We start from the raw sequence: 25,990 nt of genomic DNA, 5'->3' as shown, positions 1-25,990 counted from the left end.
AGTATTATTATATTATATTAAAGTAGTGTTTGGTAGAGAGATAGAGACTGAAAGATAAAGACTAAGAGGGAGAGACTGAAATAAGTCTTAGTATTACGTTTGGTGTAAAGTGAGAGACAAATATTGAAATAAGAATGAAACTCTAATTTAATTTACACAACAAATAAAGTTAAAATTAATTAATTAAAACAAAGATATTTTATGTATAAAATATTATTAAAGTTTCAGTCTCTATCCTAATAAAAAATTCTAATACTCTATATTCTTACTTTTTAAAGATGCTGAAATAATAAAATTTTAATATCAGAATTAACAAACATAATATTGAGTATCAGACTTTTCATCTCCATCTTAAAATCTCAATGCAAAAACTACTTAAAAAAATATGCATGAAAACTATGGACCAACCAATATACATTATCTTCCTTTTATTGTCACGTAAATTCGTCCTACATATTTCATGAATTTTCACTTCGTCCACTGCTTTATGGATAAACTTTTGAAATAAAGAAAAAAGTGTATCAAATAATAAGTTGCACATTTACATGTAAGGAGATACTTATCCTTTGTTATAAAATAATAATAAATAATAAAACAATAACTCAAACCGATATATATGTTCAGATTAGATTCGTCATTCTTTTCACGTACTTTGAATCAGGTGTAGCATAAGGAGATACTTATCTTTTGTTGCAAAATAATAATAAATAATAAAATAATAACTCAAACCGATATATATGTTCAGATTAGATCAATCATTCTTTTCACATACTTTGAATCAGCTGTAGCATAAGGAGATACTTATCTTTTGTTACAAAATAATAATAAATAATAAAACAATAACTCAAACTGATATATATGTTCAGATTAGATCAGTCATCCTTTTCACGTACTTTGAATCAGCTGTAGCAGTAGCCCTAGTAACTATTGATAAAAAAATGTTGATGATTATCTTGATCTAGTCTTTAAATCTTTATCTCATGTGAATACAAGACATGTTTGAATAAAATATAGTTGTAATAATAATAAACGAGTTTTTGGAAACAATAATAATTTGTATGTATAATAATTAGTAAGTTTATTGAAATATAAAAAAAATAGATAAAGAATACTAACAATATTAAACAAGTATCTAAAATTTTTTTATATATTTGATATTTAAATTTTCAATTAACTCAAAATAATATTTAAATTTGTATATTTTGGACACATATTAATTTGATATATTTCATTCACATGTACTACCGTAGTATGTTTATGCAAATAACGGGTAATGATATACTTGGCAATAATTAATAAAATTAAAAGAATACATAACGATAAAAAATATTGTGTTATTTATTTTAAAAAATAAAAAATTAATTAAAAATGTAATAAAATTATAAAAATTAATAAAATAATTAAACTTAAATTTTAAGAACCCTTAATATTCTTCTATCATATGAAGGAAATATGCATGAGAACAGTCATATACAACATCTTCCTTTTGTTGTCACGTAAATTTGTTGTGCATATTCGTCCACTGCTTCATGAATACGTGTTTAAAGCAAAGAGAACAGTGTATTAAGTAATGAGTTGCATATTTACATGTAAGGACATACTTATATTTAGATGAGACTATTCGTTTCACCTACTTTAGATCAGTTGTAACAACAATAACGCCGATAACCATTAATAAAAAAATAATGATGATTATTTTTGTCTATTCTTAAATATTTATCTCATGTGAATACGAGACATGTTAGGATAAAATATATTTGTAATAATAATAAACCAGTTTTTGGAAATACTACTAATTTTCATGTATAATAATCAATAAGTTTTATTGAAATATATATATATAAAAAAGTAGTAGATAAAGAATACTAACAATATTAAACAAGCATCTGAAATTTTTTTAAGATATTTTAAAAATGATATTTAAATTTTTAATTAACTCAAAACAAAATTTTAAATTTGTGTATATTTTGCGACACATATTAATTTGATATATTTCATTCACATGTACTACCATAACATGTTTATGCAAATAACCTGTTACATGGAACAATGATGTACTCGGCAATAATTAATAAAATTAAAAGAGTACACAATGATAAAAAAAATATTATATTATTTATTTTTTAATAGAATATTCTATTATTTTAAATATTTTTAATAATAAAAATTTAATTAAAAAATATAATAAAAAAGTAATTAAAAATTTAATAATATTATAAAAATTAATAAAATAATTAAACTTAAATTTTAATGACTCCTGATATTCTTCTATTATATCAAGGAAATATGCATGAAATTATGGAACAGACATATACATCATCTTCCTTTTGTTGCCACGTAAATTTGTCCTGCATATTCATCTAATGTTTCATGAATACACGTTTAAAATAAAGATAGAAGTATATTAAATAATGAGTTGTATATCTACATGTAAGGACGTACTTATTCTTTAATGTGAAATAATAAATAATAAAACAATAACTAAGTCTCAAATCGATATATATGTCTAAATTATACCATTCCTTCCATCTACTTTAGATCAACTGTAACAGCAATAGCGCCAATAACTATTGATAAAAAAACGGTGATGATTATCTTCATTTAGTCTTAAATCTTTATCTCATGTGAATATGAGTCAGATTTAGCTAAAATATAGTTGTAATAATAATAAACAAATTTTTGGAAACACTGATAACTTTTATGTGTAATAATTAGTAAGTTTTATTAAAATATAAAAAAAATAGTAGATAAAGAATACTAATAATATTAAACAAATATTTGAATTTTTTTTTATATATTTTAAAGTGGTATTTGAATTTTCAATTAACTCAAAACAATCTTTAAATTTGTATATTTTGCGATATATTAATTTGATATATTTCATTCACATGTATTACTACAGCATGTTTATGCAAATAACATGTTACATGGAATAATGATGTACTTTACGATAATTAATAAAATTAAAAAAAGTACACAAAGAATATACAAGGATAAAAATAATATTGTATTATTTATTTTTTAATAGAATACATTTATTTTAAATATTTTTTAATGATAAAAAAGAAAAAATATACTAGACAAAAAAATGTATTAGACAATGAGTTGCATATTTACATGTAAGGATATACTTATCCTTCAATGTGGAATAATAAATAATAAAACAATAACTCAAAAATCTCAAACCGATATATACGTTTAGATTAGACTATTCCTTTCACCTACTTTAGATCAGCTGTAGCAGCAATAACGTCGATAACTATTAATAAGGAAACGGTGATGATTATCTTCATCTATATTTGGATAAAATATAGTTGGTAATAATAATAATAAAGAACTTTTTCAAAACATTGGTAATTTTCATGTATAATAATTTGTAAAATCTGTTGAAATATATATAAAAAAAATAGACAAAGAGACATATTAAATTAAGGTTTTTCATTAAACTTTCAATTTAGCATGTTTATGCAAATAACGTGTTACATGAAATAATAATGTACTCAGACAATAGTTAATAAAACTGAAAGAGTATTAGACAAAAGAATATTGTGTCATGAATTTTTTGATTAAAAAATTATATAGATAACATTAAAATATAAACTAAAATTATAATCAAATTTATATATTTTATTAAATTAAATTTATGAATCATGAAACTTTTTTATTATTATCATAAATTAAAGTGAAAAAAATAGTTTAATAACAATGACAGATAGTACGTTGAGAGAGACAGAAATTACATGATTATATTCATTTTATTCAATAATAAATCCAAATTAGTTTTTTCTCTTTTTAATATGGTATCAATTGTAATTATTTTCCCTTTTTATGTATTTTCTTCTCTTCTCATGCATTTTTTTTTCTCAGCAGAAGTTAGTTTAATTTTTTATCACTCAACAACTCACAAGAAACAAACGATAAAAATACTATTGTATTATTTATTTTTTAAACGAATACAGTTATTTTAAATATTTTTTAATGATAAAAATTAAATTAAAAAAATATTAGTAAAAAATTAAATTAAAATATATAAAAGTTTAATTAAAAAATTAATAAAATTATAAAAATTAATAAAATAATTAAATTTTAATTTTAATGATCCCTGATATTATTCTATTATATCAAGGGAATATGGATGAGAACTATAAAACAGTCATATACATCATCTTCCTTTTGTTGTCACGTAAATTTGTCCTATATAATCTTCTACTGTCTCGTGGATACGCGTTTGAAACAAAGAAAAAGTGTATTAGACAATGAGTTGCATATTTGCATGTAAGGATATACTTATCCTTCAATGTGGAATAATAAATAATAAAACAATAACTCAAAAATCTCAAACCGATATATACGTTTAGATTAGATTATTCCTTTCACCTACTTTAGATCAGCCGTAGCAGCAATAACGCCGATAACTATTGATAAGGAAACGGTGATGATTATCTTCATCTATATTTGGATAAAATATAGTTGGTAATATTAATAATAAAGAACTTTTTCAAAACATTGGTAATTTTCATGTATAATAATTTGTAAGTTCTGTTGAAATATATAAAAAAAAGTAGACAAAGAGACATATTAAATTAAGGTTTTTCATTAAATTTTTAATTTAGCATGTTTATGCAAATAACGTGTTACATGTAGTAGAATAGTTTGAGAGACAATAGAATAAAGAATCAATTATTTTCCATTTGAATAAACATGATAATCGTAAAAAATTAGACATTTTAATTTGGCATTTCGAAACAATAGTAGAAAAGTGATGAAAATAATTATTTAACACTAAATATATGAATAAAGAAATTTAATAATTTGCACAATAACTTTTTTTAATATCTTCACGTTAAAAGGGAGGGAAGGGGGAGATGCATAGGTGAATTGATATATTATTTATTGTTAGGTGATGAATACAGTTATTTTAAATATTTTTTAATGATAAAAATTAAATTAAAAAAATATTAGTAAAAAATTAAATTAAAATATATAAAAGTTTAATTAAAAAATTAATAAAATTATAAAAATTAATAAAATAATTAAATTTTAATTTTAATGATCGCTGATATTATTCTATTATATCAAGGGAATATGGATGAGAACTATAAAACAGTCATATACATCATCTTCCTTTTATTGTCACGTAAATTTGTCCTATATAGTCTTCTACTGTCTCGTGGATACGCGTTTGAAATAAAGAAAAAGTGTATTAGACAATGAATTACATATTTACATGTAAGGATATACTTATCCTTCAATGTGGAATAATAAATAATAAAACAATAACTCAAAAATCTCAAACCGATATATACGTTTAGATTATACTATTCCTTTCACCTACTTTAGATCAGTCGTAGCAGCAATAACGCCGATAACTATTGATAAGGAAACGGTGATGATTATCTTCATCTATATTTGGATAAAATATAGTTGGTAATATTAATAATAAAGAACTTTTTCAAAACATTGGTAATTTTTATGTATAATAATTTGTAAGTTCTGTTGAAATATATAAAAAAAAGTAGACAAATAGACATATTAAATTATAACTAAAAACAATTTTATGAGACATTAATTTAAGGTTTTTCATTCACATATACTACCATAGCATGTTTATGCAAATAACGTGTTACATGAAATAATAATGTACTCAGACAATAGTAAATAAAACTGAAAGAGTATTAAACAAAAGAATATCGTGTCATGTATTTTTTGATTAAAAAATTATATAGATAAAATTAAAATTTAAACTAAAATTATAATCAAATTTATATATTTTATTAAATTAAATTTATGAATCATAAAACTTTTTTATTATTATCAAAAATTAAAGTGAAAAAAATAGTTTAATAACAATGACAGATAGTACCTTGAGAGAGACAGTACGTTGAGAGAGACGGAGATTACATGATTTTATTCCTTTTATTCAATAATAAATCCAAATTAGTTTTTTCTCTTTTTAATATGGTATCAATTATAATTATTTTCCTTTTTTATGTATTTTCTTCTCTTCTCATGCATTTTTTTTTCTCAGCAGAAGTTAGTTTAATTTTTTATCACTCAACAACTCACAAGGAACAAACGATAAAAATAATATTGTATTATTTATTTTTTAATAGAATACAGTTATTTTAAATATTTTTTATTGATAAAAATTAAATTAAAAAATATTAGTAAAAAATTAAATTAAAATATATAAAAGTTTAATTAAAAAATTAATAAAATTATAAAAATTAATAAAATAATTAAATTTTAATTTTAATGATCCCTGATATTATTCTATTATATCAAGGGAATATGGATGAGAACTATAGAACAATCATATACATTATCTCCCTTTTGTTGCCACGTAAATTTGTCCTGTATAATCTTCTACTATCTCGTGGATACGCGTTTGAAACAAAGAAAAAGTGTATTAGACAATGAGTTACATATTTACATGTAAGGATATACTTATCCTTTAATGTGGAATAATAAATAATAAAACAATAACTCAAAAATCTCAAACCGATATATATGTTTAGATTAGACTATTTCTTTCACCTACTTTGGATCAGCCGTAGCAGCAATAACGCCGATAACTATTGATAAGAAAACGGTGATGATTATCTTCATCTATATTTGGATAAAATATAGTTGGTAATATTAATAATAAAGAACTTTTTCAAAACATTGGTAATTTTCATGTATAATAATTTGTAAGTTCTGTTGAAATATATATAAAAAAAAAAGTAGACAAAGAGACATATTAAATTAAGGTTTTTCATTAAATTTTCAATTAACTACAAACAATCTTTAAATTTTTATATTTTATTAGACATATTAATTTAAAGTTTTTCATTCACATATACTACTATAGTATGTTTATGCAAATAACGTGTTACATAAAATAATAATGTACTCAGACAATAGTTAATAAAACTGAAAGAGTATTAAACAAAAGAATAGTGTGTCATGTATTTTTTATTAAAAAATTATATAGATAAAATTAAAATATAAACTAAAATTATAATCAAATTTATATATTCTATTAAATTAAATTTATGAATCATGAAACTTTTTTATTATTATCATAAATTAAAGTGAAAAAATAGTTTAATAACAATGACAGATGGTACGTTGAGAGAGACAGTACGTTGAGAGAGACGGAGATTACAGAATTTTATTCCTTTTATTCAATAATAAATCCAAATTAGTTTTTTTTCTTCTTAATATGGTATCAATTATAATTATTTTCCTTTTTTTATGTATTTTCATCTCTTCTGATGCATTTTTGTTTTTTTTCTCAGCAGTAATAATGATCGCTGATATTATTCTATTATATCAAGGGAATATGGATGAGAACTATAAAACAGTCATATACATCATCTTCCTTTTGTTGTTACGTAAATTTGTCCTATATAGTCTTCTACTGTCTCGTGGATACGCGTTTGAAATAAAGAAAAAGTGTATTAGACAATGAGTTACGTATTTACATGTAAGGATATACTTATCCTTCAATGTGGAATAATAAATAATAAAACAATAACTCAAAAATCTCAAACCGATATATACGTTTAGATTAGACTATTCTCTTCACCTACTTTAGATCAGCCGTAGCATCAATAACGCCGATAACTATTGATAAGGAAACGGTGATGATTATCTTCATCTATATTTGAATAAAATATAGTTGGTAATATTAATAATAAAGAACTTTTTCAAAACATTGATAATTTTCATGTATAATAATTTGTAAGTTTTGTTGAAATATATAAAAAAAAAAGTAGACAAAGAGACATATTAAATTAAAGTTTTTCATTAAATTTTCAATTAACTAAAAATAATCTTTAAATTTTTATATTTTATGAGAAATATTAATTGAATGTTTTTCATTCACATATACTACCATAGCATGTTTATGCAAATAACGTGTTACATGAAATAATAATGTACTCAGACAATAGTTAATAAAACTGAAAGAGTATTAGACAAAAGAATATTGTGTCATGTATTTTTTGATTAAAAAATTATATAGATAAAATTAAAATATAAACTAAAATTATAATCAAATTTATATATTCTTTTAAATTAAATTTATGAATCATAAATTTTTTTTATTATTATCATAAATTAAAGTGAAAAAAATAGTTTAATAATAATGACAGTAGTACGTTGAGAGAGACGGAGATTACATAATTTTATTCCTTTTATTCAATAATAAATCTAAATTAGTTTTTTCTCTTTTTAATATGGTATCAATTGTAATTATTTTTCTTTTTTTATGTATTTTCTTCTCTTCTCATACATTTTTGTTTTTTTTTTTCTCAGCAGAAGTTAGTTTAATTTTTTATCACTCATTAACTCACAAGGAACAAACTATTATACACATAGAGTCGTGCTGTGAAAAAGCTCTTAATACCCAGCAAAATGATGAATTTATCGCTAGATCAATTCCACACCCTTATCTAGAGACCAATGTTAAACAATTTTAGAGATGATAGTATATAAACGATGATATAAACACATGAATTTTGAATTTTATATCAAGATATCACAAATTCACAACCTCTTTGAAATACACAAATTTGATTGAAGAGCTAAGATATTGATTTAAATATGGCAATTATCTTTAAATTCTTTACCTCAAATGAGAATAGTTGAATATTCGACAATAAAATATGAATGTATCTCATTACTTCACCAAAATCAAAATCCTTTAAAAAGAATTACTCCTAGTCTCCTACGGTCTTCTACAGTATAATCATGATAATACATATTCTCTATAATAATTCTTACGATTTAAACATGTTTACTATATTTTTATGGAATACATAAGTATTTTTCATAGATTATTTGAGAAATTTTATTTATGGATTCTCTACCAGTAATCAACAAAATTGGCTGGAGTCACTTTATTTATGGTCAAATCGAGTTGCTTTCTTAACAAATATTAGAAGTGAACTTTTAAGTATAGCCATTAAAATGAGTTAGTTTGTTTATGTGTTTTGAAGGAATAGAATTTTATTTTTAAAATTAAATCTGTTTAGTTTTCGAATTAAATAGAGAAAACTTGATCAACTTAAAAAATAACGGATTAAATGGATGATTAATTAATTAATTAATTTATTTTTTTAATCTAACGTTTTTTTCAATATTTATCCTAATATAACCTAAAGACCTAATCTACTCACTAAAAATAGTTTGTTTTTTTCATTTTTAAAAATTTTCTTAGTCTAAAATCAAATTTTTTTATCTATTTAAAAAAAATAAAAAATAAGCCTGACGATTTATATAATTTATCGAGCTAACCATACACGGTTTAAGTCTATAAATAAACAAAATTTAAAAATTAACCCATATAATTTACATATTGAAACGTAAATGGTTGAACTAACCCGTTTGAGAATTTTTGCTCCAAATTATGGGCTTATGATTGACGGACTAAGTATAAATTCATCGTGTGATGACTTGAGTACCTTAAATAATTCACTAAATACAACATTGAACTTGAGTTGTAATTAGATTCAATGGTTCGTACTCAAGCTTATTTATTTACTGTAACTTGTATATAAAGTAAACCAAACTCATAGTATAAAAGATGATGTGATTTCATTCTATCACCTTCTACAATAAATTCAAGCTAGTAGTTTTCTCCCTTCTAATTATTAAAATTTATTTAAAATATAATAATTAAAATTCATTTAAAATATAATGAGTACAATAATGTCTTTAACATTATACTTAAAATTATTAAAAAAATAAATAAATAATATTTAATAAATTTAAAACAACTCACCATGATAACACAAATCAGGCTACATCTTTTATCTTTATTCTGATGACTGGTTGGTAAATTCTGTTCCTTTATCCGGAAGTTAGAAATATGTTTGATTAGGAGTGACAAAAAGCATCGACTTCGTCAGATCGATCTGCTAAACTCGCTAAAAAAGGTAGATTGAGCTAGGATTTAGAGTCTGTCAATTTAAAAAAATTTGCCAAACCCGCACTATTAAATTAGTAGATTTTGGCGGAGCGAGTTGGTCCATCGGGCCGAAAATTTTTATTTTTATTCTTTTATTAAATAAAAGAGTGATTACTATTATAAAATTATTAATTATAGAATTTTTAAATATTTTTTATTTTTTGTTTTTATTCTTTTTTTATTTTACAATTTTGTATATATGCTCAAATTATGTGACTTATTTTTTAAAATAAAGATGATTCTATTGACAAATATTATTTTGCACAATTTTATTGAAGTTAAAAATTAAAAAAAATAATAAAAAAATTATATTATAATTTGATTATTTTTATTTATATTTTATTTTTTAGTTATTATTTTTTGGTTAATTTTAATAAATTTTATTTTTTTAAAAGAAAAAGTAAAACAAGCTAGCCCGCCAATTTACTATAAAACGAAACAAGTTAGCATTTTAAATCCATTTTAATTGACGAAACGGACCGATCGTCCCGTTTATGGGATAGACTTTGACAGGACGGACGGGTCTGCCCACTTTGCCACTCCTATGTCTGACCACAGATAGAGAATCTACACGCAATTTGAGGCAAATCCTGACGACACGTCACCAGAATAAATGGTGTCCCATACGTTCCGATAAGATATTTTCAGGGGCAAAATCGGAATTTCAGACAAAAATGGATATAATAGCTGTCACTAGCTGACCATACCGTGTCATTTTCGTTCGCTTTCAAAAATCAGAATTTCTATTTTTCAATTTTGTTTTTATTTGTTACGTTCATCGTTTTCGTACAGAATTGGTCAATTTCGAACCCTCTCGAAAGAAAAAACTAGGTCTATAAATAGCGCTTCGATTTCGATCCTTCTCATATCAGGGGGAAAAAAGTGATTTGTTCGAAGGTTCGAATTGGAGCACAGAAAAAAAAGTTTTAAGAAAACCGTGTTGATCGATTGTTAACGCCGATCACGGTCGCCGTTCGGGAGCTGAAAGTTCGTTGTTGTTTTCTGTCAAATTCTATTGCTGATTCCTTGAATTTCAATTATTTCATCTGTGTTTACTCCTGTCACTTGTTTTGTGTATTATTTGCGTTATTTTCTGTAGGTAACGTGCATGTGTTTCTTTTCTCTCTCTAATTTTTGTATGCTGTTCTGTTTGAGGTTCTGATTCTAAATAATGCGAGTCGTGAATTCTGTGAAATTTTAGATTTTTAGCTGTTGCTTGTGTTGGTTGTGACATGATCAACTCTATTTAGCTGATTACCATGTTGTGCTCTGCGGTTAAGATACTCGTTTATGATCTTAGAAGCTATTACTTTTACTTAGTGAGATGGAGAGGGACATTTTTTAGTGATAGTCAATGACGTAATTCTATAGGGTATTACGTTTGGAATAAGCACCTTCAACATTGAGAAAGGAGAGGAACATTAAGGGAGGTTTGAGCTTTCAAGGCTTATATATAAGAAGTATATGTGTTTAAATTATTCAGGTTAAGATAGTTGGGAATCTTATATAAAGAATAGGGATATATGTGAGACAGTGAAAGGTTGAGAGGTTCACAATTTAGGAGGATGAACTTGGATGAGTGATTTGGCATGTTTGGTTCCGTTTGGAAATGTCCAAATCGTGGTTTGGGCTCAAGGCTTTGCTCTGACCATGGTTTTGGAGTTTCAGACGGAAATCCGAACATGTTTTGTAGTTTAGAAAGCTTCGATGAAGAAGTTTTTTGCAGGGAAATGCAGTTTGCAAGAAAGTGAAGCATCCAGTTGCAGATACTAGGACTTGCAGGGACATTGGTAGTTATTATTTTGAAGGGGTGAGTGGCGATTAGATCTTTTGTTGCTTTAGCCATGTTGTGAGATGCAGCTTGTAATCTGTTGTGAGATGCAGCTTGAAGTCTTATAGCCGTGTCCTTATACTTATGCTACCTTATGGTTCGTTATATGCTACACGAGTTCGATACAGCCTGAAGCCAGTTTTGATGATGTGAAGTTTGTAACTGGAGCTCGCCTTTCGCCTGATCTGTAGAAACTATCCTATTGTTTCTCTGCCCCACCCACAATTAATAGTGAAAAGGTTGGCTTGATGCTACGCCCATTGTTTGACCTCACATTTGAATAGTTGACCTGCTCTCTTCCGTGCCAATCTTCCTTCTTTCTTCTTCCAGCCTTCATTTTTGTCTAGGCTAGTAGAAGAAACGACCCTGCTGCTGCACCCCCAATATCGATAACCTACCCTTGGTTATTGTCTTGGCAGTGAACGAGTTCTTCAGTGTCAACTGCCAAGTGACCTAGCTAACTATGTAAAGAAGAGAAAATTTCTAATAAGACAAGGAATCCACCAAGGTGCTGGAGATATGAAGTTCTGTTAGGTAATTGCTATTGTTAAGTGTCTGTTCAGGTAGGATTATCTGTTCAGGTGGAATCCAATACACTTCTGCCTATTAAGGTAGGATTGTCCTTCATGGACAATAAAAATCGACACATGTGCTATTTTTTTAATTATTTTTTGAGATGCCTTTGATTGAGTGGTTTATTGATTTCAACATAGGTTGGAGTATCTATTGGTTGGCTCAACTATAGTTGGATTTGGTTCTGGGACTGGGACTCGAGAGTTCATCAAGAAATCAAGTGATCATTCTGCTGTTGGTTTCTATTTACATCTGGCAGCTGCAAGTTTCCCAGTGCCAACTTATAGTAATATATGGAATTCTTGTAGATAGACTAATTTTCAATTGCTGATTGGAGCTGCATGATTCAATTTGTGTTGTTGTTGGTCCGCGGCAGTGTAGAAGAAAGCAACAATACATTCGGTGTTTACCTGGCTTGATGGGGTGACTGAGTATGCCTTTAGAAGTTTTAGGATTATTTCTAAACTTGTCCCTACATGCAGGTCCCTAAGCTCACTCACTGCTTCTAGATATTTGGTAATATTACCCGAGGTATAATGGGAGAGGTGGCAGTAATGCGCTCTGAGCCACTGCAGTTTGAGTGCAATGATATGAAGCATCTGACAGAGGGAGACGCTTATGCCACAGAATCAAATGCAGAGATTGATCATAGGGAAGAATCAAGCCAATCAACTGATCATGAAAAGACTAATGACTTGCGTGAGAAAGGATACATGGAGTACGGGTAAATATTTTGTTCATATACTCTTTTCCTTCTAGTTGAGGTGTTATGTACCCTATTTGTTTGCTAAAGCAATAGGCTTTGTTTGCAGATGTCAACATTATCGGAGAAGATGCTGTATCAGGGCCCCTTGTTGCAATGAGGTTTTTGATTGCCGCCACTGTCACAATGAGGCAAAAGTGAGTGAATTCCCTTGATCTCAAATATTTTAACATTGGTTATTTCTGGAGCTGATAAGCTTCCGTTGTATTTCATATTCCAGCCAAACTTGATATGTTTTCTCTACTTGATGCTTTATTTACATCTATTCTAATTTTCGGTGGTTTGTATTTCTTTTTGTGTCTGCTCTCAAAGTCCAATTTGTTTTATTACATAACTGCTGTAGTTCAGAAATACCTATGTTTCGTTACTTTCTCTGGATAGTCTTACGAGAAGTGGAAGTGTACTCTTCTATAAAGTGTAGATATTTGAGTACTAGTTGATAATGAGTTTTTAAAAGATAAATTTTCAGGGGAACAAAAATGTTAGCTTATGGGAATTTAATTCAAACCCTTGAAATATCCTCGTTTTATGTAATTCATGTAATGCAACATTCCTTCAGTTTCTCAAAACTTTTCTTCTTCTTGTGTTTAACAGAATGATATCAGCATTGACCAGAAACTTAGACATGACATTCCGCGCCACCAAGTCAAACAGGTATGGTTAGTTGTTTGGAGATACCGTCGGAACGTGCAATTTATTTTGTGCCTAATCCACTGTTAGTAGCATTGTGATCAAGAAAGTCCTTAATACTAATGAAATGACTTTTCAGGTGATATGTTCACTTTGTGGGACAGAACAAGAGGTGAGTTTAGAAATTCTTTGACATCTTCAATTGTACTTCTCCGTCTAGTGTACAAATTAGTGAATTCAGAGAATCTAAATACTGTTTTAGGGGGAAACTGTGATAATTGTATATAAAAACAATGGAGAGTCCTCCTCCATATACAATAAAGTAAACAAAAAAGGTGCAGTTGTTAAGGGGGATTTTGAAATTTGCTCCAGATGTTTTATTTAGGTTTGTAGGCTTTTTTTCCCCTTTTAGTTTTGAAAACAAAAACGACTTAAAAGATGTTTCCTAGGAAAAGTGAGTTTCTTTGAGAACATTGAATTCATCTCATCTTATTGAACTAGTCATCCATTGAAAACCTGCAGTACCATTGATTACAATATTTTGCTAATTGATTCATTTTGTGTGTTTATTTTTCTGCTTACAGGTGCAGCAGAACTGTATCAATTGTGGTGTACCCTTCTTTCCCTTTTCTTTTTCATGTTTAATTTACCCCATAAGACTTCTGCTTTAATACTGTTTTACCGTCTTATATCTGTTTTTCTTCCATTTGAAGCAGGTATCAAAGCAACAATATCATTGCGATGGATGTGGAATTTGCAGGTATGAACTGCTGATCTAGTGTGTTCTCTCAGTTGTTAATATCTCTGCAGAAAATGAGAGGGAAGGTGTTTTTTGGGGGAGGTGGGGTGATTTAGCTTATAATTTTTCTTCTCTTTGAAACAAAACAAAAATTTATTTGGTCCTTCATTTGTAGTAGTCCACTTTCTACACTGATTTTACAAGATTCTCTAAAATGGAAATGTGTGCTATGCTTCGTTTGGTAAATTAGTTCTTTTTTATGTTTCTAGATATGATGCTTTATTGTACCATTTTGTTTTGTGTCTTAACTACAATATCACATTTGTGCAAAGTATGCCTTGAAGGTTTAAAGAATTTTGCTTTGTGGATCAACTGTGTTCAGTATTGAAATTCAAACTGATTGATTCTATCTAATGTTATAATCCAGAACTGGAGGACGTGAGAATTTCTTCCACTGCTACAAGTGTGGTAAGTTAATATTATTCATTTTAATACACTCATTTTTCATTTTAATACACTCTTCTCTCACTACATTCTTGGGGTCTTCATCTTTACTCTTATTATATTGTGAATAATTTTTCAATGCAATGCCTGTTTCGTCTTTTCATTGATGAATTATTTTGAGTAGGTTGTTGCTATTCAATCCTGCTAAAAGATAGTCACCCTTGCATTGAAGGAGCAATGCATCATGATTGCCCCGTTTGTTTTGAGGTAATACTTTTACAAGTTCTACGGTCAAAACATAATGTTTCCTTATATAATACCTCTTTGGAACTTTGAATTACTGGAGTGGAGACTGATACAAGTACATGCAAAATTTGCTATTGCAGTATTTGTTTGAATCCAGAAATGATGTCACTGTTATGCCCTGTGGACATACAATCCATAAGAGCTGCTTGGATGAAATGAGAGAACATTACAAGTGAGTAATCGACACTTACCTTTGTCTTCTTTTTTAATATCTATCCGAAAATTTTACTGATCCTTGCTTTTGAATATCCATCAGATATGCATGCCCTCTGTGCTCAAAGTCGGTGTGCGATATGTCGAAGGTTTGGGAGAAATTTGACTTGGAGATGGCTGCTATACCGATACCTGAACCATATCAGAATAAAATGGTCAGTGTTTGTTTCTGTCATGTCTTTCTGTTGCTGCTATGAAAAGTTTGTTGTGTTCGAGGGTTTTAAGATGTCTAGTTTTATGAGGAATGACTTAAATATACCCACATAAACTTGGTGTTGATGCAGAGAGATTAAATTAGTGATGTAAAATTATGTTGAGTTATACTTCAAATTATCTTGTTGATTTGATGCACCATAGCGTAGTTCATTAGTCCAGTTTTATGAAATACTGGTATGATGGTGTTATGCTCGACAGGTTTGGATCTTGTGCAATGATTGTTGCAAAACATCTCGAGTTCAGTTCCATTTTGTGGCTCAAAAATGTTTGAACTGCAAATCCTACAACACACGACAGACCCGAGGCCGAGACTGCTGAAGCAAGTGGGGGTATATTTTGAGTTGGAAGTCTAAATCTGATTTCACTTGAGAGTCCTGTGAAAACAACATGTCAAGTGAAGACGTAATGCACTTTGTGGGAATTGGAAAATTGCATGCTGATCCAATATTCAATAGGAAGGACAAATTTAGGTTGTAGTCGCTGCTTTTCCAAATGTTTTTGTATTGGTGGAAACTCGGTGCAGTTGATTTTACGTGAAATTGATAGTTGAGAGTCATTAGATGAAAATTTAGTCAAATCAATCAAATTATTTAATGACTTTCAGTTATCAACTTTACGTGAAACACTGAACTGAGTTTTTACTTTTTGTGTTAGCTTGTAAATATTTTGTTATTAGTGGTTTGTTATTAGTGGTTTATGTATTTTTCGCTGGACAACTCGTTCTATTTTTGTATACCTATGCGCCATGTAATAGAATATTCTGAATTTATGGTTTTAAAGTTTAAGTTGTGACACTTTTATTTTGTGATGATATCAAATCTAAAATCTGTGTGTAGAGGGGGTATGTGTGTAGAGGGGGTATGGTGCATGAGACTTGAGAGCAGTAGTTCTAGTTCAGACTTTATAATTGATACAAAGATATCTTGGATTGGAAGCTAATAAATAGTCATTTAATAATTTAAAATTTAGAGGTTTTACTGAGGATACACGCGTCTCTAATTTTGACTCTTAATAGCAATTTCAAAGCGAGCTCCTCAAAATTACAACTGGATAATTAAGATTAAAATGTATTTAAATATTCGTAATGTGGTCTTCAATATTTCTTTCCAAGGTATTTACTACTTACTCGACGGCTATGATTTAATGCAAAGCTTGTTACAACTAAAGATTTAATACCTTCTTATTAGGCGATGCAGCTAATATTTTACAAAAATGATATTTATATACTAAAATTAGTTATTAATGTATTTAAATATAAATATATATGTAATTTAATTTATTTTTAATATATATTTATATTTTAATATATAAATATATTGATGAATATAACATAATCGAATATTTTAATTACATAGAGCTGCCGGTTATTAATACCCTATAATTTTGCAGCGGTAAAAGTAACCTCGTCAAAACCAATTCTTTTAAGAAAATAAATAATTCGCAGTTTCGCACACATAAATAAGGAAGGTCCACCGTACACCACTCCATTCGCTTGAATTGGGAAACTATTGTAATTTGTTAATCATGAATCGCCCAGTCAAAATTTGAACTAAATTTCATGTAGCCAAGTAATTGTTGTAGTATTGTGCGCTGCTGAGGGCTTGACAGTTGACCTTGTTATCATTTAATAATCAATACTCGATGCATCTGAATCATGCTAAGAAAAAATATAAAAGTTAACAGCAATGCAGTAATGCTAAGAGATAATAAAATAATAATCTATCTATAATTTGATAAATGTAAAATCTATAATTATATAATAACGAGTTATAAATAATTTATAATTTAAATGGCATAACCTTCCAATATTCACTTAGAAGTCACGAGTTTAAGTTTCACTCTTAACTTTAGAAAAAAAAATCTATAATTACATTTATGCCTTTGTTCAACTTAATTTCATATATGCAACATTTACAATTATATATTTATTACATATAATATTATTTAGTTATTTAAACAATAATTAATAAATACGAAAGGAAGAATATTAAATGACCATTAAAATTGACCATCAAAACAATAAATGATAATTAATTAACAAATACAAATAAAGATTTAGTCAATATATGTCTATGATAAATTTATTATTAACAAAAATTTTAAATATATTTATTTAAAGAATGTAAAACAAATGTGTTAAAAATTTAAATTTTTTCATATTTTTAATAAAAAAATTTTAATCTGTAAACTTAACATCTGCTCTAAAAGCATTTATCTAATTAAGTCCAACCAAGTTGTTATAATGTATTTTTTGTTTACGCCTCTTCTCATATATCGTTGCCGTCTCTTCTTATTCTCCTCCTTTTCCCTCATCGTTCTGGTCGTCGTCACCACCACCTCCTCTTCCTCTTCCTTTCTTTCTCATTTGAATTTATTTTCCTCCTTTCTTTTTCTACTCCTCCATCATCATTATTATTATCATTATCATCATTGCAGGTGCTACTATCTCTTCTTATTCTCTTCTTTTTTCCTCATATTTCTTTTTCGTCATCGTCGTCGTCGTTGTCACCACTTCCTCTTCCATCTCCCTTTTTTTTCATTTGAATTTATTTTCCTCCTTCCTTTTCCTCCTCTTCCATCATCATCATCATCGTTATCGCCGTCAATGTCAGTTTTTTTCTTATACATAAATTACACAGTTTTTTTTCTCCTTCATTCTCTTTTAAATTTTTGCACATGTAAGATTTAAATCCAATAAGTGTGCATTCAAGTCTAATTGAGAAACAGTACTTTTAAAAGAAATAAGAGCATAAGAAAAAAAATTAGAAGTGAAAAATATAAAATTAAAAAAAATTGTATTTTTGTAGTAACATTTCGGTATCAAAATTAAGAAATTTTGATTTTTTTTTTGCAAGAATTCAATCCAATAAGTATGAACATACATTCATTCAATTAAATAAGATTCTAATATAGTACAAACATATTCATTCAAGTAATTTCGGTGTTATCTTGTGATTTTTTAGTATGTAATTTACTTTTTACATTCATTTAATTAAATAAAATTATAATACATATTCATTCAAGTCTAATATGAGAAACAATACTCTTTAAAAAATAAAAATAACAATTCAAAACAACAACTCTTCCCGCTCTTATTTTTCGTTATTTTAATCATCGTGATTACTTAGTAAGTTTAGAACATCAAATTAGAATATTCCTTCTCATTATATTTAGTTAGCAAGTAAAGAAAGAAAAGAATCTGTCATTGAAGCATAAGAAGGCATTAACAAGACATTTCTATGTCAAAATTAAAATTTTTTTTCGTTTTTTAACATTTCAGTGTCAAAATTACGAAATTTTGGTATTTTTTTAGTTTTTGGCAAGAATTTAATCTAATAAGTGTGAAACTATATTCATTCAACTAAATAAAATTATAATACATGTTTATTTAAGTCTAATATGAGAAGTAATATTCCTAAAAAAAAGTAAGAATAACAATTCAAAATAAAAATGCAACATTAAAGAAGCTGTGTTTTTGTAATTAAATTTCAATGTTAAAATTAAGAAGTTTCAGTATTATTAAAATATTTCGATGTTATTTTCTAATAAATTCTATCTAATTCAAAACGTCTCATCCTCTTCTTCATTGTCATCTTTTTTTATGTCTCACATTCTCATAATTTTTCTTATTTTACCCTCTTAACAAAAATAAAAACAAAAGAAAAAAATCAAATAAAAAAAATCATACATGATATTACAAAAAATACCAGAAAAATGAAAAGAAAAAAAAGGTAACAATTGTATAAAGAGAAGAAAAAAGAACACGAAAAAGAAAGAACACGAAGAGCAAGACGAAATGCGCCATGCCGTTGGAAGTTAGAGCATGTCTATACATTCTCACTAATGAAATTAATTTTTGTTAGTTTTAAACCAACTTGAATAGATTTGATCTTCAAAAAAAACTTAAATATGTAGCAGAACTGATTAACTAAATCCCACAAATAAAATAAATTATAATTAACAAATAGGGCACATACAAAATTATTGAAGAAAACGTTTACGCGAATACAACATTGACAATTTCGAGATGCAAATACAACAAACGCAACTATATATAATCCGCTACACCCTGCAGCGGAACTTAATTGCACGTAATCCGCTACAGGGTATCGCGGATTACGTTGAGGGCGGGGTTACTCATAAACCGCTACACCCTGTAGCAGTTTATGACCAACTGACTTTTATGCACTGTAGCGGATTATGAGTATAGTGGTTTGTCTATATATACCGCGTGAGGCTGTAGCAAAAATCATTTGAGTTATTTTAGAAAAAAAGTTAGAGAGAGAAAGTAGAGAGAAGGGAGAGAAAATTTAAAATATTTGAGTAGTTTGGAAGAATGGAGGATGAACGGCGGTTGTACCGGCTCGACGGCGTTGCTCACGTAGCCAGAACCATGGATCCAGAGGTAAGTGTCTGTATTTCCAAACACTATTTTAATAAATGTATATTTTGTTCAATATTAAGGAAGTGATTCATTAATTAGATAGATAGAGACTTAATTTAGGTTTTGGTTTGTAAATGAAAATTTGAAATATAAACTTTGACATCTAACATTTAATAGTCAAGGTAGAGAGGTAAATTAGTAATTTCAAAACCCAAGTAGCTTAAGACTAGAAATACAAGCTATAGTTTGGTTGGTGATGTTATTGTTAGAAATTAAGCCGGTGTTCTTTATTTCTGAAAATGCAGCCAACCCAATGTGTGTATAGCGTCCGTAGGCAACAGAATATGCCGTTACATGATAGGATCATACCTTACTTAGAGAGGGCTGGGTTGTACCACCTGGCTAGGCTGAACGCGCATTGGTTCTGGTTGGATGAACCTTTGGTCAGCGCATTTATTGAGAGGTGGCGGCTTGAGACCCACACTTTCCATATGCCATTCGAAGAGTGTACTATCACGCTCCAGGACATGGCATACCAGCTCGGGCTGTCCGTGGATGGCCAGGCTGTTTCCGGGTGCATGACAGACTGCCAGACCGGCATTGGAGTGGTCCGAGGAGTTATTTGGTGAGCTTCCGCCACCGGATAAGAGAAAGTTATACACAGTCCACTTCACATGGTTTCATGAACGATTCAGGGTGTTACCAGCGGATGCTTCGGAGGAGACCGTGCGCATATATGCACGCGCGTATATTATGATGCTTCTGTCGACACAGCTGTTCATGGACAAGAGTGCTAATCAAGTCCACCTTCGCTGGTTGCCTTTTGTGGCGAGACTTGACGATATGGGCAGCTATAACTGGGGCGCTGCTGCATTGGCGTGGCTGTACCGATGCATGTGCAGGATGGCGAACAGAAACGTCACCAACTTGGCTGGACCCCTACAGTTGCTACAGTCATGGATCTTTTGGCGGTTTTCCACGCTGAGGCCGCCGGGTTATGATGCCTTATCTTTTCCATTGGCATCCAGGTATACTTTAATTCATTCATTCTTTCAAGTTTATTACATTATACATTTGAAATTACATACTTATGTACTATTTCTGCTACTCAGATGGGCCACATGTTTGCCCTCTTCTGATGGGAAGGAACGGCAGATTATACAGTATCGTCTGGCATTGGATCAACTGACTCATCGAGATGTAAGTATTTTGTTTTTGTTTGTTGTTATTTTAATTATTTTTTTCACACTTATATGAATACATTGGTATAATGCTGACCTTGCCTCCTGTCTATCAGATTGTGTGGGAGCCTTATGGTTCGCTTGATGTACTAGCAGTCATCCATCTGGAGATACTGACCGAGGAGCACAAGGGGTTATGGCGGGCTGTCACCAGCCTGATCTACTTTGCAGTTATTGAGTGGCATCAGGTTGACAGGGTCTTCCCACAACTAGAGGACATACAGCATTTGCCTGAGCCAGCGCTCAACATAGAGTATCTTCATAGTAAGGACGGCAGGGGTGGAGATAGACAGTTTTCCACTTACTATAGGACATGGCATCAGCATTGGGACGAGCGACTTCGTTCCGTGTTGAGTGTCCAGAGAGTTCCTGATCCTGGTCCATCCCCTGAGTACCTGGACTGGTGGCACCGTGTTGCACATAGGATTCTGTTACCAGGAGTTGCTTTCGCCGACCCCAGGCCGACCCAGGTTCCAGACGATGCTATACTCAGAGGGTCGTCGCAGGCGTCGACTAGAGTTCCAGCGTTCGATATGCCGGATAACAGACGTTTGGAGCGGAGACGATGCATCGGTACACGTGCCACTGATCGCGACTGGCGCTGGCTATACGACAGGATGCAGGAGGAGCATATTGGTGGTGATGACCGAGGCCAGACAAATCATCGCCTTCGTCGATCTTCTGCTAGACGACGGGCTGCTCGTGGTGGAGGAGCACCACCCGTCCACCACGATGACGAGGCAGGATCGTCCCGTCAGCACCCTACAGACACTCATGCTGGTGGCACCGCGGAGGCTAGTATGGGTGGTACACCTTTTACCCACGTATCTAGCTCTCAGGTACTACCTGGGTGTAGCACACAGCTGTTAGCCGATCTTGCTACCACTTCTTTCACCATGGATTTCGACGATCAGTTGTGTGGACCCCAGTTCTATGCGGATTTTGATGAGTTCATACGGGGTGACGACGTTCATCAGTACCAGAGCCCGATTCCAGGCGGCCCTTCAGACCCTACGGAGTATAGGCCACAACCAGCGGATATGCCTGAGACCCAGGTTCCTGAGACCCAGCTCCCGGTCGACTTAAATGAGCCCGCAGGCAGCCCGTACGACACTTGGTTCGGGATGGAGGGGACGCCACCATCTGCATTTGGAGTTGGGCACAGGAGGCTCCGCCGGGAGATCGGAGAGCGGCTAGGGTTAGGCGTCCGACTCGATGTGGCACAGGCTCGCACCTACTTGGTCCATTCGGAGGCGATCATGATGTTGACGATGACTAGCAGTAGCGTCCGACTCTCTTAATTTCCGACAGTTATCCATGTATGAATTATGACTTATTTATTTAACGACTTGTGACAGTTATATCTGTATTAGTTATATAGTTATACCTGTATTATTTTTGTACGAGTTAATGCAAATGACGATTATATTTTGTATCAATTCGTGCATTTGGCATCATGAGTTTTAAACCCTAACATATAAACACCACTATACTCATAATCCGCTACACCCTGTATCGGATTATGCATAAAAGTCATTTGGTCATAAACCGCTATAGGGTGTAGCGATTTATGAGTAACCCCACCCTCAACGTAATCTGCAATACCCTGTAACGGATTACGTGCAATTAAGTTCCGCTGTAGAGTGTAGCGGATTATATATAGTTGCGTTTGTTGCATTTACGCCTAGAAATTACCAATATTGTATTTGCGTAAACATTTTCTTCAATCATTTTATATGTGTAAATTGCCCTAACAAATAATTTTAAATTACTTTATTTTTTTATCTTCTAAACATGATTGAAAATTAAGCGCTTCAATAACATAAATAGAAGAAAAACTGTACTAGAAGATAACCACATGTATCCGCATGTTTTTAAAGAAAAATATTGCATTCCTCATGAGATGGAGAAGGGAAAAATAGGAGTCAACATAGCATCTTAAACATAAGGGGGTAATAGTGATAAACCACAATAAAAACCATCTCTCATTGATTCAAAAGGGGGTAGCTTGATATAAACTACAACAGTAAATAATTAGCATACCAATATAGTCAACAATTTGTTTGGCGGGTATACATTGATTCTTAAATCATAATATAATAATATATAGATGCAAACTCATTATGGGGATAAGCCACAAAAAATTGGCTTCAACATCAACCCCTTCTTTTCTGCATCAAAACAAATCTAGTCTAGACTAGCATATAAATTTCATAATATATAATCTCAGTTATACATGGAAATAAACCAAAATTAATCTTGAATTCATAGCCATCATCCACCAAACACCATGAGAGCTTAAAAACCAATGGTAAACAAATGATGTACACACAAAAATCATCCATGGCTGCTAATAGATGCACATAAAGAACAGCACTTTGTGAACAGATGATCAGGTGTTGTTTACCACTCTCGTGAACCTGATGATGATTGCAGAAAAGGGCGCCGCTGGCCGCAGCCTCTATACCGCAATGGCCGTGGGGATGCCTAGCTCAAAAATATCCCCATGATATCCCATCTTCGGAGGGCTTTGAGAAGCTGAATTCGATGATTCCTGTCTCGCCTCATCGATCATGATTTCCATCTCACGGCAAGCTAAACTGCAAAACGACTCTTCACCTCTGCAGGACATAAAGGAAGCCAATGATCAAATTATATCAAACAAAGAAACAGCATCTAACAACATAGGAGATACAACACAAATAAATCTACCTATATATGTAAATATCTTCACCCTCTTTGAGTTTCTTGTTGCAATGGTAGCAGATACTTAAGAAATCACCAGAAGGGCACTGGATTGGAGTCTGTAACATGTTGTCCTCCACTATGGAGGACACTCCTTTATCCTCCCCTTCATTATAGTGGTTTTTAAAATCATTGGAATGAGTTCTCAAGATGCAGTCACAAAAAATGTGAGTGGTTTTCGGACTGGGACCGTGCGAGATCACACAGGTGTAGTCCTCAGAATTTTCAATCTCACTAGTTGATAGAAACTTCACAATCTCATTAGAGGAGCAGATGGAGGCGGCTTCAGGCAGATATGTGTTTGAATTCTTGCTCCCTCCAATAAAATGAGGAGGACGGATCTCTCGGTTTGAACCGAAATCCTTAGAATCTGAATCCACATTGGAATCAATCAGGGTGAAAGAGTCCAATGAGAAGGACCTAGTTTTCCCAAAAGGTGCATGCTCTTGGATGGTTTCACCAATCTCATAAAGAACATTAAATTTACCCATGTGAGAGGAATCCTCACTATTCTTAGTATAAGGAAGCTTGCAAAAATCTTTTGGCAAGGACTTAGATACCTTAACAGAATCCACAAATGTTCTGCAATTTGGGGCATTGATAATCATCTGTGGAGTGAGGCTAGGCTTTTTGTTCTCTGATGAAAAGAGAATTTTCCCAGAAAACTCAGAACAGTTATTATCTTCCAACTCCAAAGAATCTATGATCCCTAAACCTACTTTGTTGTTACAATCCCAAATCCTTTGTTGTTTCCCTTCATGGAGTGAAGATCTTGGGGTCCTAACAAAAGGGTTTCCTAGATTTGAAATCCATGTGAAATCTAGTGGAGAAGTGGGGCTCTTAACTGAATCAGAATCTAAAACCCCTCTCTGACCCATTCCAACAAACACAAGAGGAGCATTGAAAATTGAGCTGTTTTTTATGTTCGTCCCCTCCAATGAATTGCAATCATAATCAGCATCAGAGATCATTGTCCTCTGATCCTTGTGATTTTGATCCTTATGAATTGATCTTGCCCTCTTCCTCAGCATTTTCTCAGAACACCAGCTGAAGAACAATACACACATGTTTGAATAACTGATCAACTACCAACTTTACTCCATAATTTGGATTAAGAAAAAATAAATAATGCACATGGACCTTCATCAAGGTGAGAAAAAGAAACTAAAACCCTTTGTTGTTAGCCACATTAAACAAATAATAGGTAAAAATCTATAGCAAAGTTTCAAAGAGTTCTCGAGAGAAATTTCATGTATAGAAAAAATACATCAATTCATTCATTTCCCCCAAAAATGCATTAATAGAGCATTAAAACAGTACTAAAAAAACATTTTCTATCATGCATAATCAAAGAAAATGATTAAATAATGAACATTTTACAAAGCAAAAATGAAATAAAAGTTTGATAGCATAATAATGATAATAATGCATACCAGAGAAACATGAAAGACCCCAAATCAGTGTGAGTCAACAAAATCAATCATCAACAAGAAAGAACAGCAAGAAATAATAATAATAATAATAATAATAATAATAATAATAATAAAAGAAAAGAAAGAAGAAGAAGAGAAGAAAGAACCCACCAGCAGAGAGTGCTTGGTCTAGAAAGTTCAGAGAGAAAGAGGTCCCAAATGCAGTAAATAAGAATGAGAAAGTTGTGCTGTGCTGTGTTGTGCAGTGAGAAGCAGAGGCAATAATACTATGTATCTATATTTCTATGGAGAGAGAAAGAGAGAGAGAGTGTAACACACGCTCTCTTGTGCGCGTTACTTTGTTTCTTTGACGTGTCCCATACAAAATTTTGTTGCTTTCACTTTGATGTTGACATTTGTTTTATCGCTTCTTTGCCACGTACCCCCTCCAGCACAACTCTCATGTTCTTCTGTTAAAAAAAGAAAGTTTCAAAATTAATATTCCCATCCTTTTCTTTTTCGACAAAAGTTTAGT

General features: G+C 30.6%; 2 protein-coding genes across 2 annotated transcripts; one reads left to right on the top strand and one right to left on the bottom strand.

The window, feature by feature from the left end:
• The first annotated feature begins 10,710 nt into the window (after window positions 1-10,710).
• On the top strand, window positions 10,711-16,136 carry LOC107495246 (probable E3 ubiquitin-protein ligase RZFP34). Its single transcript, XM_052262545.1, is given in 10 exon segments — window positions 10,711-13,086; window positions 13,175-13,262; window positions 13,720-13,779; window positions 13,895-13,927; window positions 14,340-14,515; window positions 14,922-14,962; window positions 15,123-15,205; window positions 15,325-15,416; window positions 15,501-15,612; window positions 15,872-16,136. Coding segments are annotated over 10 exon segments (993 nt in total). The 5' UTR covers window positions 10,711-12,898; the 3' UTR covers window positions 15,992-16,136.
• Window positions 16,137-23,260: 7,124 nt separating this feature from the next.
• LOC107495370 (FCS-Like Zinc finger 10) lies at window positions 23,261-25,738 on the bottom strand. The gene is made up of 3 exons (XM_021125924.2): window positions 25,627-25,738; window positions 24,011-25,090; window positions 23,261-23,919 (listed from the first exon to the last, which is right to left on the bottom strand). Exons 2-3 carry the CDS (start codon window positions 25,072-25,074, stop codon window positions 23,760-23,762), a joined length of 1,224 nt encoding a protein of 407 aa, XP_020981583.2. The 5' UTR covers window positions 25,075-25,090; window positions 25,627-25,738; the 3' UTR covers window positions 23,261-23,759.
• Between the last annotated feature and the right edge of the window lie 252 nt (window positions 25,739-25,990).

The sequence above is a fragment of the Arachis duranensis genome, chromosome 6, assembly GCF_000817695.3.
Source record: "Arachis duranensis cultivar V14167 chromosome 6, aradu.V14167.gnm2.J7QH, whole genome shotgun sequence".
Classification (NCBI taxonomy): Eukaryota; Viridiplantae; Streptophyta; class Magnoliopsida; order Fabales; family Fabaceae; genus Arachis; species Arachis duranensis.
Note: the sequence above shows the minus strand (reverse complement) of the source record. Positions and strands in the feature narration are given on the sequence as shown.

Excerpts from the sequence above, each read along its gene's own strand:
- LOC107495370 (XM_021125924.2), bottom strand. The coding sequence starts at position 25,074 with ATGCTGAGGAAGAGGGCAAGATCAATTCATAAGGATCAAAATCACAAG. Across the intron at positions 23,920-24,010 it reads GAAGATATTTACATATATAG|AGGTGAAGAGTCGTTTTGCA; the intron begins GTAGATTTATTT and ends TATGTCCTGCAG.